This window comes from Astatotilapia calliptera, chromosome 5 (assembly GCF_900246225.1).
Source record: "Astatotilapia calliptera chromosome 5, fAstCal1.2, whole genome shotgun sequence".
Lineage (NCBI taxonomy): Eukaryota > Metazoa > Chordata > Actinopteri > Cichliformes > Cichlidae > Astatotilapia > Astatotilapia calliptera.
The window spans coordinates 1101169-1116375 of NC_039306.1; the positions used below are offsets into that span (position 1 = coordinate 1101169).

A 15207-nucleotide genomic window follows, 5' to 3' on the forward strand; every position below is an offset into this window, starting at 1 on the left:
GAGCTGTACCTTTTAATGTTTCAGAAATCTCTCAGTCAGAACATGCTATATCATGTTTAGGTGGAAGCTAGCGAGCTAACTTCCTGCTAACTTCTAACTCTGTTAAATGTAATAAATCCTGTTTTCATGGATGCCTGGATGTTAAACTTCATTGTTACACCTGGTAAAGCAGCAACGCTGATCATTTTATTAAAGATGAAAGAATTTAGACAGTTTTTAACTCTGTAACGCTCCAACAATCCATCAAGCGGTGCGGCTTCGTAGCTTACCAAAGTCGTACTAAAACATTTTTGACAGATTTCTGAGCGCCGTGTAGCACATAAAATCGGTTTCAAGGTCAGTAAGTACAACCAGAGTTCATACATAAGGCACACCGGATTATAAGGCACACTGTCGATTTTTGAGAAAATTAAAGGATTTTAAGTGCGCCTTATAGTGCGGAAAATACAGTATATATAGACATATATGTCTATATTGCTGGATTCACACAGTCTGACAGGCTGATGTTTCTGGGATGCAGCCGGCTATCTGTATAGACAGGGGTGCACATAAGTGATCCACAGGTGTCAAAATAAAAGACACGCACCAGATAAGAAGCATGTTTGAGTACATATAAAAGGCACTTTTTGTCCACTAGAGTGGGATTTTCACGGCACATTCTGCACCACATCTCTGTGCGTTCATCATTTGTTTGAAGCCAGCTCACCTCCTGCAACCACTTTTCCGAGAATACGCGCTTCTTTTGCGGTTTGGACTCCTTTTGAGTTCATGTGTACTGTCTTTTAGTTTATGGGACGTTCCACAATATCTGTCAGTTTAACTACTTTGGTTTTTTTAAAGAATCCATTTCATATCTAAGGAACCTTGGAGGATATGAAATATTTTGTTCTCCCTCCTGCCAAGGTTTTACTGCTCATAAAGACAATATTCAGATATACTGTAATGTAAGCATCAAAGTTTGTATCTCTGCGTTTGTTAATATTTGAATAAGGCTTCATTATTTGCTGGCAGCCATCTTGAAAGCATCAGCTGACTGAACATAGGGACGGAAACACTTGTTGTGTCTCGTTGGGTTCATGTTCGGCGGGTTTTCTGATTGCATAAGAGGTCCATAGGGAGCGCGCTCCAAGGCGTGAGCGATCGAGTCCCGTTCACATCAGAGCGATCATCCTCCGTTCAGCACAAAACAAAGACGTAGGGTGGAGCGCCGTGACCGCGTCGCGCAGTGCAATCTACAGCTTTTCCATGTGATGCAGCAATTTAAATAAACGCAGGAGGTGAACGTGATCCTGACCTGGTTAACTGTTCAAGGAGCTCCACATACCCCCCTCCCTGTCCCGTGAAAGCACAAAGATGCGTTTCTCCCACAGACTGGAGAAACTCAGGTTTACCATAAAGCTTCAGAATTCTTCTACAGAAGAAAACTCCAAAAAAGAAGCGCAGGAACTGCTCAGGTGGGAGACGACGGCTTATAAAGGTGCGGGTTGTGTTGGAAGAAAAGCTCCACAGAGAAGCCGGAGTCTGAGTTCCATCTTTTTCCCGTCAACCTGCGAGCGACCCGCTGAAGGAGGACGGAGATTGGATGAGCTCGGGCAGATCGCCGTGTCCGTGTGTAACCGATTAAAGAAATAATAGAAAAGAGCAAATTTGTCAGGGATTCTCCAGCGGCTGCTCTCACCTTCTCTGACCTGACATTTCAGACTGACCGAGGCTGACCCGTGCGTGTGTGTGTGTGTGTGTGTGTGTGTGCGTGCGTGCGTGTGTGTGTGTGTGCGTGCGTGTGTGTGTGCGCGCTCGTGTGCGTGTGTGTGTGTGTGTGAGCTGTCAGTATTTATGTGTGTGTCACTTGCCTATTCTCCCCGCTGTCGGTGGCAGGCTGAGTGGTAAGTCAAATATCAATTTCATCCAGAGTCCAATGACCAATTTGCATATTCATGCTGGTGGTTACTTGTATTAAAGCGAGCTGGCGGTGCGTACCACATGTCGCTTATATTTCTGATTAAATGGCGAGGAGAAGGCGAGACCGACGTGTCCGCTGCGTTCGATATAGAGCTCGATTTCTTTCTTATCAGGCAGTAATTGTCATGTGATGCATCCTGCAGATGTACCTGACGGTGCATGCACGGCAGAGGAGGAGAGAACACTGCGACGCTGCTCTAACTGGCGAGAGGATCAAACTCATTTACATTTGCTCGACTGCTGCACTTCCTGTGAGAGTGCTGCTCGCCTTTTGCCATTTACCCACCAAACATTAAGGTATATAATGACACACCTCTCTCTGTGGCGTGACAACAGCCTGACTCTTGTACCTACAGCTGCTGTTAATAAAGCAGCGAATCAAAGTGCTGATTTGGGGAAGAAGGAGCGGTCTAATGTGAGGCGTTTGTCTACAGCCTCGTGCTCTCCTGCAGCACTCGTTGCTTCTCATACCCGCCTCTTCCTCCGGATGCTTACCATGAAGTGATTAAATACTGAGCCAGGTTGATGGCGATCGGCGTGCCGCTGATGGTGACGTGGCGGTCGCTGGTGCTGTCGATCTGACTGCCGATCTTGATCTGAGCCCCCGATACCTGCCGGATCTCGTTTATCTTGGTGCCCTGGCGGCCGATGATTGAGCCAATCAGCTGTGAGGAGGGAGACACGGAGAGGATTAGAGGCTTTTACAGGTGGACCGTGGCTTCAGTGAACTCTGACGGTGGCAAATGCAAAGACTTTCAAAGCACTTGGTTGTCTGTGAGCCTTAATGTGATGATTTTCTCACTTGTTGACAGCATGTAACTGGAAGCTCAGCTTACTTACCAGTTTGAGGTCTGTTTTTTGTTTCCCTGCACTTGCTGTCAGACCCTCAGTCTGCCTTTACATCTGGTGTGACGGGTTAAAAAACTCACGGCTTGTAGACCTTCTAACTTCCCCACATGAACCTCCAGCCTTCGTTCTCTGCCTTCAGTTTATTTTCCATCCTTCCATCTTGTTATCTGCTGGTGTCTAATAATATGGGACAGCACCAGGCGGTGAACTCTGACTCATCTGCCTGCCGTGAGCTGGGCGAGGGTCCCGGTGTGAGCTATCCTGGTCTCAGCGGGGGTTTGTCACACAGTAGGTGTCACAGCAACCACAGACAGGTAGTTACTGAGCTCACCTCTGTGTCAGTAAATGTGTCTCATTATTTTTTTTTTAAGACGGCAGGCTTGTCAGGTGGCAGCATGTCTGCACGGTGCCAGCTATGCATCTGGAGCTAAATTTATAAGAAATGAAACTGTTCTGTCTGATGCATTTTTGCAGTTAAGAAGGCAAAAAAAGTTGGGAGGTAACTGAAAGATTTTGTAATTACAAGACTTGTTTATCCTAATTATAAGACAAGGACTGAGAGGTCAGGGCTGGAACAGACGGGGGGGTTTCCGGCTATAAAAAGTTTGTTCCAGAGGAGGTAAAAGTGCAGCTCTGAACAGATGAACAACGAGCGCTACCCTCAGTAAGTAAAGAGGACTCACATTTCACAACTGTGAAAACTTTGCCATCACTTCTTTCTTCAACTCTCGTGTAAAGTATCTATAAAGTTCCTCTGAGCCATTAAACAGAAGCTCCCCGGACCTGTGACAATCCCAGATCACCTGCTTCCTTTTAAGGAACAGATAAAAAAGATCAAACCAAAGCCTGGCTCTGAATATTTTTAGACAAAGCATTTTAAAGACTTGTTCTTCCTGCTGATATTTTCTCTTTCAGCTCTAAAAATGAGGAGCAGACGAGGTCAGGCGTATTTGGAGGATATAAAAGTTATGCAAAGGAGATAATGAAGACTAATGTCAGCGTGCAGGCTGTTGGTGTCATCCAATTAAAAACATAACACCAATATGATGCCCACTGTGGAAACTGGTAAAGAATGAGCCAATTAACCCTCGGCACAGCTGATTGACCTGAAATTGATCACAGCAGAAGATGTATAATTGATTAACTTTATCATCTGCAGTGAATTGTTTGCTCATATATTACAGATTATGTATATGTGTCATTTCAGGTTAATGACTTGTTATGACAGGAAGTTTCTTCTGAAGTCCTGACTTCAGCGAACTCGTTTTGACGGGAACGACGGCGGCACGCGAAGGAGCGTTTCCTGTCGTGTTCCTCCCGTTCCAGAGCGCATCTTCAAAACCAGCTAAAGCCATAAGACGCGATTCTGGTCAATCTATGAAATGGAGAAATGCTGTCTGAAAAATAAGCTCTGTTGTTGCTGCAGACTCAACTGGGAACAATTATTCTTTAAAAGCATCACTTGTATCAGCTCACTGAAAATGGGCAGAATTGATATGGGATGCATTTCTATGTAATTTAAAGTTTGGGTTATTACTTGAAGCACTGATGAACCATCAGGAGCATCTCCTTTAATGCCTCGGATTAAAGCAGCCCTCTGTTTGACATGTGGACAGAAGCTCCTCTCTCTGCTGAGCCACCACCATCCTCTTCTTTTTAAAGCATGACTCATCGCTGCTCTCGGCTTCTCACTTTAATCCACTAACGACCCCGAGCTTCCCTTTAGTCACTTTTTGCCTTCATCTCATTCGTTGCTTTATTGCCTCCCTGTAACGGCCTCTTTCTGTTCCTCTGTGCACGAAAGAGTGAGTAGATCTGCACTGTAGAGAGGTATTCTCAGAAAGGTCTTTGATAATTTAAGTGTGTGTCTGTGTGCGTGCGCATTAGAGACACTGACAAATAAAGTGCTGGCCAATGACAACCGGGTTACAACCATTTGCATGAGATCCCTCTTAGCTGCTGTTTGACCTCACAAACGTGCTCATTGAATAATTACCGTCCTCCTGTGAGTCACCACCAGCAGACTGGCAGATATCCAGGGAAACAAAGATGTACACACACACTAACCTTTAAATGTCTCCATCTCTGATTGCTGAACAAGTATTAACACAGTTTAAAGTCATACAGGTGCGTGACTACCTGTGGATGAAGACGTCTGTGCACAGACTCACTGAATACTGGTTAAATATGTTCGTACATCAGGGGTCATCAGTCAGCATGAAGACACGCAGAAAATTTTCACTTTTATTTTGAAAAACTGCAAAAAGTTTCTTATTGGTGAGACTGTAGCACTTTTTCTAGCTCAGGGTTTTTTTATTTTGCTGGCTAACCTGACAGTTGTTATCAGCATGCTTCCCTTGAGTTTAGCTTAAATTCAGTTTTTATTATATACAGTGTTGGGAAGGTTACTTTTAAAATGTATTCCGTTACAGAATACAGAATACATGCCCCAAAATGTATTCTGTAACGTATTCCGTTACGTTACTCAATGAGAGTAACGTATTCTGAATGCTTTGGATTACTTAATATATACACTGCCCATGCTTTTTACAACAACGTGAATGCACTATTGCTGTGTGATTTATTACTATTACTGAAGGTCCGCGACTCCGAACTGTAGTAAAGGGACCTCTGACTAATACGGCGGGGTCCCTGTCGGCTCATAGCCGAAAAATAGCTTTACTTTGTTGTGTGGGTCAATTTTTCTTGCGAGAGACAGAGAGAGGCGTTGAAAGGCTCCAACGGAACTTGTTGTTTTCGGAGGAAAACAGGAACACGGTGTACAGTTGAGTCTTAATAGCTTACTTACAACTGGGCTCGTCAGGCACTCTTCTTGGCTGAAGTGGTTATTATTACATTTATATGCTTCCAGCTCCCGTTTTTCCTCGACGACAACTCGTACCTTTCCACTCCCCTTTTTCTCCCTCCTCGCGCTCACAGACACATAACGTGTGTGGCAGTCCATTCTCCCTGCAACACGGACTACACTGCCCATGATGCTACAAGCTATGCTTGTAGCATTCTGCCTGTTAGCTTAGCACAACAACAACAACAACGAAAAGGCGCTCTCTCACCCAGGAAACACACAGTCGCAGAAAGAGAGAGAGAGCGTCGCCCTGTAACCATGGCAACCGTAACGCTGCCGCCTGGAACGAAAGAACGTAGCTGTCAAACAAAACCCAAACAGTCCTGACCCGCGACAATATGAAACAGGAAAGTACCGCAGTGTAATCCATTTATTTCAACAAAGTAACTGTATTCTGAATACCACCTTTTTAAACGGTAACTGTAACGGAATACAGTTACTCATATTTTGTATTCTAAATACGTAACGGCGGTACATGTATTCCGTTACTCCTCAACACTGATTATATAGCACCAACAACAATCCGGTCGTTCAGTCTGACGTCACTAGCCGTGTCTGGGCCTAAACTCCGCTGCAGGTCCATATATCAAACGATCACTGTGGCATTACTGAGAGTTGAAAACTGTCTAAAGTCTTTCATCTTTAATAAAATGATCAGCGTTCTGCTCTACCAGGTGTAACAATTGAGTTTAACATCCAGGCATCCATGAAAACGGAATTTATGACATTTAACGGAGTTAGAAGTTAGCAGGGAGTTAGCTCGCTAGCTTCTATCTAAATACAATATAGCATGTCCTGACTGCGGGGTTTTGGAAACAAATTAAAACGTACAGCTCTGTTATCACTTCCAACATAAATGAAGACAGAAAACTAAACAGCAGTGACGTTTGTAGGGTTACTGAAGTTGGGCTAGCTGGTATATAACGATGTGCTACGTGATCGCTAGCGACACAGCTATGTTAGCATAATATAAACAAGCTAACTTTTTTTCCACTGGATAAAAGTTAACGTGAGTGTTCTCGGTGGTCAGAAACAAATGCAATCGCATGGCAGGATGCTGTAAAAGGACCAAACTTCAGCCAGGAGAACAACTGAGATAATCCATCCACAATACGAGGTTAGTCATTCATATACTGCTGCATGGGCTGGGCTGTAGTTACATCCTAAGGTTTTAAAAACTGAGCTTAAATAAATGATTAGCGGTAATAAAAGCCGAGGGAGGTCAGCAGGGATCACTGACTGTTTTAGGAGCTTTTTGAGATTAAATAGAAGAAAATACAAAACATTAAACATGTTAACAACACAAAAGCCATATTAAACGCAGACTACTTTAGGCCCGGAAGTAGGATTCGTCGCGTCATCACTTAACGACCAGATAGTTGGCCTATGGTGCTTTACACTGTGAGGTAAAGACAATAATGCAGAGAAAACCCCAACCATCAGACTATGGTTATGAACAAGCACTTGGCGACAGTGGGAAGGAAAAACCCCCTTTTAACAACCTCGAGTGGAGCCAGGCTCACACTTCTACACTCGCACGCTCTGTGACAGCCTTCAGTGATGTGATGACTCACTTAGTAAGAACTAAAATCACTGCATTTTGTTCTTTGTAGCTTTCAGCACTTGTAGACTTGGACCTAAAAACCAGCTGCTTAGCTTCGTCTAGATTAAAGTCTAGCTCTTCACACCAGAAACTCGAGACCATCTGCTCGTCTGAAGGTGACGGAGACGCCCGTGTCTATTACATAAACCTCCTCGTCAGATTCGGAGACAGCTTTTCACACTGGATAATACACCTTATGTTTTCTGTTTGGTTTGTGTTATTTTCATGTTTGTCATTACTTGGCCTTCATCCTGCGAGGCTCTTTGGTCATGTCTTCCATGCCAAAAGTAAATCCAAGAATTCTGGCATTATGGATAACATGGAGAATTTACATGAATGCTTCAGCTCGCCGACAGCCCGCCAAGCAGCTCATGCAGCTCCTGGTAGAAGCAGTGAACAACAAAGTGGATGCAAACCATGGTTCTGGCGGTCACGCACGCCTCAACTTGAAACAAAGCAATTTCTTTGCATGTGGCTTTGACGTCTCCTCCTCTTATATCTGCACTGATGAAGAACCTTGAACCTTGATGTGAAAGTGTTGACGATGCCTGTCGTTCAGGCGAATACTACCTGCGCCATAATGCCGAACCTTAATGAATGTGGCAGTGATGAGGTGACCAGCACGGTGAGTATACTGGTGGCTAAAGACCTGCTGTTATTTTCAGGAATGAGATGATCCTGGGATTTCCTTCTTTCATGCCAAAACTCTGGACTAAATGAAGACGTCGAATGATTGGGGAGTGGAAAGCCTCCTGTCTGGTACGGTGCCCGAACCACTGATAACACCTAACTCACGAACTAAGTACTTAAAATATTGCTCATATTTGATCTTCAATGTAAATAAAAATGACGTGACGGGAAGGATGAGCGCGGGGCGACTGGGGAGACGAGGTTTGTTTTTTGCTCCGTCTCCAAGGTTGGTTGCTCTGGAAATGTGTGGTTTTCACAGGATGCCATGTTCCCCAGCGAGCAGCTTTGTGTAAGAGCTGGTGGGTAAAATCAGCTTGAAGCCGAAGCGCAGGGGAGGACGAGGACAGGGCGAGGGCTATTTTTGGGCGATTCCCTGCTGCCCCTGTAATTTGGAGAGGTTTACTGAAGGAGAGAGGGGGGAGACTGCTGTTGTTAAATCGCTAACTGTGAGCTATAGGATGTCATTAAGCTGCTCTGCTTGGCTCTGCTCAGTGACTCACAAACATATCACACACTTGCATGCGCCGGGTCTTAAGCTCCTCTCTGCTGTGTGCTTTTGTGCGTCTTATTCTCTCCGGCCAGTCGTCAACGCACACGAGCGGGGCTGCACGTCTGATGCGTTTCTCTGCACGAGTCTGTCCACGCTAACGGCACACAAAGGCATGAATGGAGGCCCTGAGAGGCCTCGAAACTGCGACTTCATTTAAACCTGGAAGGTGACGGCACCTGCGGAGGTGTTGATTATCTTGTCAGAATGGAGATGGAGAGTTTCCGGGAAAGAAATGACCTCGCGCTGCTGTTTTTCTTTTCTCGAGCTGAAGCCACAGAGAGGCCAGTGTGACTGAACACGACTGTGTGAATTCCTCAGGAGAAATCAAGTCTCCTGTTAGGCAATGAGGCATGGATAAAGATAGTGTCATTTCTTTACTAACGCCGGCCCTCATCACAGACTATTATCCAGGTGCAGAAACATCTCATCTTTAACCCTCCTCACTAATAATTACTGCTTTGAATGAACCTGCTGCTCCTTTGCTCCTTTGGCACATCTTTGTATTCACAAGCAGATATTAAAGATCTTCTCTTGATAAACAGATCACAGCAGGCTGATAGCAGCTACACATCAGCCTTTTTCAGAAGCACTGACGAGGACAAAAATATCGAGAGAGCGAAGTGCCATCTGCAGGTTTATACTGTAGTTTGCTCGACCTCTCAGTCACCGGCCAAGGAGCAACCTCTAGAGCTGCAAAACTGAGCCAAGGCACTAGTGCCAAAAACTGCAGTTCCTCTAACGTCCACTCGAGGCTCCAGCAGTGAGTCAGTGCCCAAAGTCTCCTGCGTTAAAACCCTGAACTTCAGAGCAGACACAGGCGGCAGTAGCTGCTAGCCTCCCTCAGTTACTGGAGTCCCTGAGCTGGACCTCTGGACCTTCTGGAGCATTTTTAATCCAATTATCTGATCAATAATATGGCTGCTGTGGAGTTAACGGTACTAAGAGACAATCTCAGAAGTCTGAGCTCCAGTTTCAGGGAGTGAAATTCAAGGATTTCATTTGGATGTTGCTGAATACTGATTGGCAGATATCAGGTCATTCATGGCTCCAAAAAGCTGACGTGTTAGTGACGGTCCAGAAACGTCCGTCCGGCCATGTGAACGTTGCCGTCTCAGTATGCACACTATGAATATGAATGATTCGTGCAGGGAAATGTAAACTGGAGTTCGTTTGAACAGTGATGCATTCACTTGTTTAAAAAAAATCACTTTTTAAACTGAAGTTAATAAAGTTATTTAAAGTGATCCAGCTGCTGACAGGATGTCAGACATTTAAAGTGAAGCACTGTGAAGACCCAGAGCCTGTTTCCTGTTAATCATCCCTGACATTTGTTGTCCTCATATTAGTGTGTGTGTGTGTGTGTGTGTGTGTGTGTGTGTGTGTGTGTGTGTGTGTGTGTGTGTGTGTGTGTGTGTGTGTGTGTGTGTGTGTGTGTGTGTGTGTGTGCAGACAGAGCCGACGGCAGCTCTAAGCAGCTGATGTGTGACAGACTGAATGACTGGCTAACACTCGCTGATGGATGCCGAGAGAGGCAAAGTGGAGGAAGAGTCAAGTGAGGCAGAAAGAGGGAATATATATACTCTCACTGTGTCAATGGGAAAAACACACTGTCTGGCTGTGCTCGGGCTCCTCCCGCTCACATTCTCCTATTTAGCACCGTGTACGTGCAGATAGTCAGTGAACCACATCTAAACCAGCGTTTGGTGCTTTTTATGAACGTTCATGCTGAGCACACACAGTCAGCTTGTTGCTGCTGGTCAACAGCCTTAAACCCGTAAAGTGGACAAGAGTAAAGTGAAGGTAGCTCGCAGGTCAGGAGGTAGAGCAGGTCATCTACCAATCAGAAGGGCAGTGGCTCAATCCTGGGGGACGTAGGTCACGGAAGAACAAAAACATCTTGTGTGTCCTCAGATTTGAGTAGAAAAGTCCAAAAACTAATAGTTAAAAAATGGAAATAAAGACATTTCAAAGTAAAACCAACATGTCCCCATTTCCTGTTTGTGTTGCATTTTTCACAGTTTCACTACAACTCTGAGAGTAGCAGGAAAGTGTCTGTAGACACGTCCATCACTTCTGTTCATTCAGTCTCTTCAGCATACATTGTTACCGTGATTGTCCAAAATCATGGACAATCTCACATGGTCTATAAAACATCAATATTGATTAAAAACAATGCAAATATTTTAAAAGCTTAATATTAATATACAGCCTGGCTTCACGTTTTCAGAAAACGTCCATTATGACGCACCAACTTCATCTCAGGCAGCAGACTTCAAAGGATTTAACAGGAATAACTAGTCAGCCGTTGGTTCTCCAGTTTCCACAACAGGTTACATTCGAGGCTTTAGCCTCCCTACAGGTATGCTCTAGCTGCAAGCCTCTTTGCAACCCACCTCGATGTGCATAGAAAAGGCAGTGAGGTCGCAGAAACAGACCCGTGCCACCAAATATAAGAGATGCAAACAGCAGTCAGAAAACTGTCGTGATCGGACTAAATGAGCAACGTTAATGTCTGAGGTCACAGACTCTGATCTTGGCTCATGTGATTAGGTAGAGGATCATCAGGGGGTCCTTTGTCCCTCTTTGGGGGGAAACTCCCACTGGGTTTAAATCTGGGACTCTCCACCATTTGACCTTAGAACTGAAGAAGCTTCTCGGATGAAGGTGAAACGTCTTCAAGCAACTCAAACAAGTCCAGACGCTTTTCTTTGCAAGCTCCTTAGACGACTCTGACCTTTGAGCACCAAATTCTAATGAGCTCATTGCTGAGACAGACGGACAGACATTTCATCCAGGTGCTTAAAACACTGTGTTTGAGTAAGTTAATCCTGACCTGCTAACCACAGAGAGAGCTCCACAGCTCAGTGTGAGTCACGTTATGTTGTCATAATTTTCCTTTTATCATGCGAGTTTGAACACTCACACAAAGTACATGTCAGCTGTAAGCCAATGATCGGGCATGGAGTCCTATTACAGAAGCATGTAAACAGCTTAATGAGCTGGATCATGGTGTGTAAACACAGCCAAACCAAAGAGAGGGCGAAGCATCAAACGGCTGAGCTCAGGCTGAGGGGGGGGGGGGGGAGGCTGGGTGGCCAGAAGCTGTCACAGGAACAAAAGGTCGCCGCTTTGACCTCGAAACAGTCGACACGTCCATCAAACGTCACACGTCCTTGAGCACGATACTGAACTGTTAAGTGTCTGAAAAAAAGCCACTGGGAGCTCTGCAGGGCTGCTCACAGAGAGGAACCGGGCGGGGGCGGGGCCAGCAGTCGGGGGGGGGGGGGTTGTGGGAGAACACAGCTGATGATATACTGCAACACCCCTCCAGGTCCAGGTGCTGATTACACTCACAAAACATGATATAAAATCTAAACGCAACCTTGAACTGAACGTTTTCTAATGATGGGAAAATATCAACTCGTTAGCTTAATTAAAGCTGAGAAGAAGCTGTGACTGAAGCCAGCGTGTGCCACACATCTGCCCACTGAAACCACTAAAACCATTCATTTGCACTCTGTGTTATCTGCAGCACTTCACAGCAACCAAAAACTGCAGCCGCACAATTTCAGACTCAAATCTCTGAAAAGTTTGGAGCTGCATGTTTACATCTGACAAAGCAGCAGAAATATAAATGTATGAAGAGGCAGAGGAGCAGCATTGATTTCATTTTTCAGACGAAGCTTCATCTCCGCGGCTGGAGGTTGGCGTGGAGTTTGAATGTTTGGAGAGACAAACGGGGAATGCAAACACACCGACCGACTTCAGCATCACGTTCGCGCTAACATCGTTACACACTGTAAAGCTGCTGTTCTAGCTCAATAAAGGAGGAGGAGGAGCTGCTCTCGATAAGATCAGCAGTTCAAAACCACAGAAAGCCGGAGTGGGCTGAGAGGAGGAGAAACGCTGAAGAGGAGGAGGAAGCTCGTGTAGGAGTGAGCACGAGCTGACCTGTAGGCATGTGTTTTTGTGTAGGTAGAAGGAGATTAGCGGCCGGAGTCACGCTACACTTTCACTCACAAACTTAGAACAGCAAACACGCCTCCTCTGGAGCTGAGCTCTCTCTTACTCACATCGTTGGGAATGAGCAACTCCTGAGACGTGGTTTGGGAATTAGCCTCCATCCCTCCTGGGAGAGAGAGAAGAAAGAGAAAATTCATTTTGAATGATTAGAAAACGTCCAAATCATCAGGGATCAAAACACAACAAACCCCCAATGGCTTCTTTTTCATCACCGTCCTCCACAAACGGGGACTTAGTTTGACTTTGATAAGAGCAAAGTGGGAGGGAAACTGAAAGAAGGGCAAAGCTAGAACAAAGAAGGAAAAACGTTTCAACAAATCATATTTTTATTTTACCCCATTAATAGAAAATGAAGGAATCTCTGTTTGCGCTTTAATAACACTGTTTCTGATTTGGTGAGCACAGCTGGAGTCAGGATGGGTGGTCAGCGTTACTTACTGTACATACATACTCTCCTTTCTTCCTGCTGCTTTCATGACTTTACTTTCAGAAGGAAAGTTTCTGTCAGGGTTAAAACTTCCTGCTGTCCAGTTTATCGTCCCTGCGATCAGGACTCGCTGACCACGGTTTGCAGTACCGATATATTTGTGCCCTGGATGATTCTATCCAACCGGCTAACGAGGAGCCAAAAAACTGATACGCTTTACCCGGACCTTCCCCTCGTTTACGTCCTTTGCTGCAGAAAGGTTTGATCGCTCTGAAACTCTGTGTGTGAGTGTGAGTGTGTGAGACACCCGTCCAACCACGTCTGATGAGTTTTCTACCTGGACTGGGTTGAAATAATCAGTCGCCCCCACGTGACGACTCTCTCGTCGATGGTTCTTTTTGCTGCTTCCGCTTTTCTTTCTATCTCCTCTGTTGTGCTACCAGAGGTGATAGAACGTTGTCATGTTTCTCAGGTCTTTGTCTGAATTTCTACGAACATTATTGCTAAGGATTGTCTTATTGCATTGGAGTCACACTGGGTTAAATATGTACACTTGGGTTTTAAGGGGTATTTATTATTTTCTTCTTTTTTTTTTTGGGTTGTATGGAAGCCCCAAACGCAATTTCATTGTTCTTGACAATGACAATAAATAAATAAATACTAAATACTAAATCCTTTCTCATCTTTTCCTCCCTCCCTGCCTTAGTTTTCATTCTTAAATCTCTTTCATTTTCCTTGTTCCCCATGCCTCACGCACTCATGTTTTCCATCTGTTTCCTCTCTGGTTCTTCTGTTCTTTCTCTCATTTCCTTCTTTCCATTTTCTCCTTTTCTTTATCTTCGTTGTACATGTACACTGACAAAAAACTGGCTATTTTATTCTATTCTATTCTTCTTCTCTGTCCTTTTGTCTTTTTTCTCCTACCTCTTTTCTGTCTTTCACTTCTGTCCTCTGGTCCCTTGTCCTCTTATATAGTTGCTGCTTTCCCTCCTTGAGGAACGTCAGAACCTGATTGGCTCCTCTGAAGAGGTGGAGGTGGAGTTCTCTCCTTTGCTACAAAAACCGCATCTGTGACAAATTATTCAATTTCCTGAATTGAATTGTTTTAACGATGCCATCTCTGCGGTCTTATTATTAACGAGGCCAACACAATCAGCTGTTTGCTCAGTCACACCTTTGATTTCCACCTTTTAGTCGATTAGCGGAGCCGTTCTGCAGAGCGGCGTGGAGCCTCACCGATGCAGCCAGAAATCTGCCGGCCAGGTTCGAGTACAGAGAGCTGCTCTGCAGTCGGCCTGTAAGTTCAGCTGGATGCTCCAAATCAAAGCCACCAGGCACAGATTCTAATTCAGAGCCGCGCTGCAGAATGAAGCTCGTGCAGCATTCATTACCTCATTATGTACTTGAAAAGTTGTCCCACAAACAGAGAGGAGAGAGAGCATTGTGCATCTTAAAGGCTGAACTCGGAGGATGTCTGATAACATTCACACATTTTTACAAACATCTCTGTTGTTTTTGATAAAGAGAATGATGAAACTCGACGTAATGACTTTTCCAAAATGAAAATAAGGTTTTTGAATAAATCCGTCTGTTTTTTTTAAGAGGCTGCAGACTTTGACGTCTGTTTTTAGTCCTTTGATTCAAAGTCGAATGTGTGCAGACTGAACACGTATGCGTCTGCTGACAGCTCGTCTCTCTCGCGCTCACGTGCACGTCACCAACATGTGCTGCATGCACACGACGGTCAAATTGCTCAGAGTTCCCAGAATCTCGAGTGGCTGTTTGAGGTTTTAGGCTCAGGTTTGCAGCAGTGTTATGGTTTTATTGTACGCTTTGTGTGACTGCATCAGTGAGCTGGGCTCTTAATTTCCTTTGGAATGACAGAGGGAACCATTATCACACTCTGACTCCTGAGTCTTTAGCGCTCAGCCTCAGAGAGCAGACGTTATCGCGTCAGAGGGAGGTGGGAATCGTCTGGCAACACAGGACACATGGAGGCGTATAGATTAAAGGCAGTTCCTGTTAAATGGACGTTTTCCAGGAAGCACAGTGGTTTGCAGGGTTTCAGGTTTCACTGAGATCAGTCAATAATGAAACTACAGTGAGCACAAAAGCCTCTGTGGCTCTTTTATTTCACAGATCACAAACCGCTCTGTGGCAACACAAACTTATTTTGTTAACCTCTCTGTGGAGTCTGATTTATTATACGACATATTGAACTATTAATCCGAGCCGGACAC

At 44.9% G+C, this 15207-nt stretch overlaps 1 protein-coding gene across 7 annotated transcripts in view; it reads right to left on the reverse strand.

The window, feature by feature from the left end:
* The window catches only part of pcbp4 (poly(rC) binding protein 4), a 186105-nt gene that overhangs the window by 6341 nt on the left and 164557 nt on the right, over positions 1 to 15207 (reverse strand). For all 7 annotated transcript variants that reach the window (XM_026166558.1, XM_026166557.1, XM_026166561.1 and 4 more), the window contains 2 exons: positions 12591 to 12646; positions 2455 to 2624 (listed from right to left, as the gene is read on the reverse strand). In XM_026166558.1, the coding sequence (XP_026022343.1) occupies positions 2455 to 2624; positions 12591 to 12646 (226 nt within the window). The remainder of the gene's footprint in view (positions 1 to 2454; positions 2625 to 12590; positions 12647 to 15207) is intronic.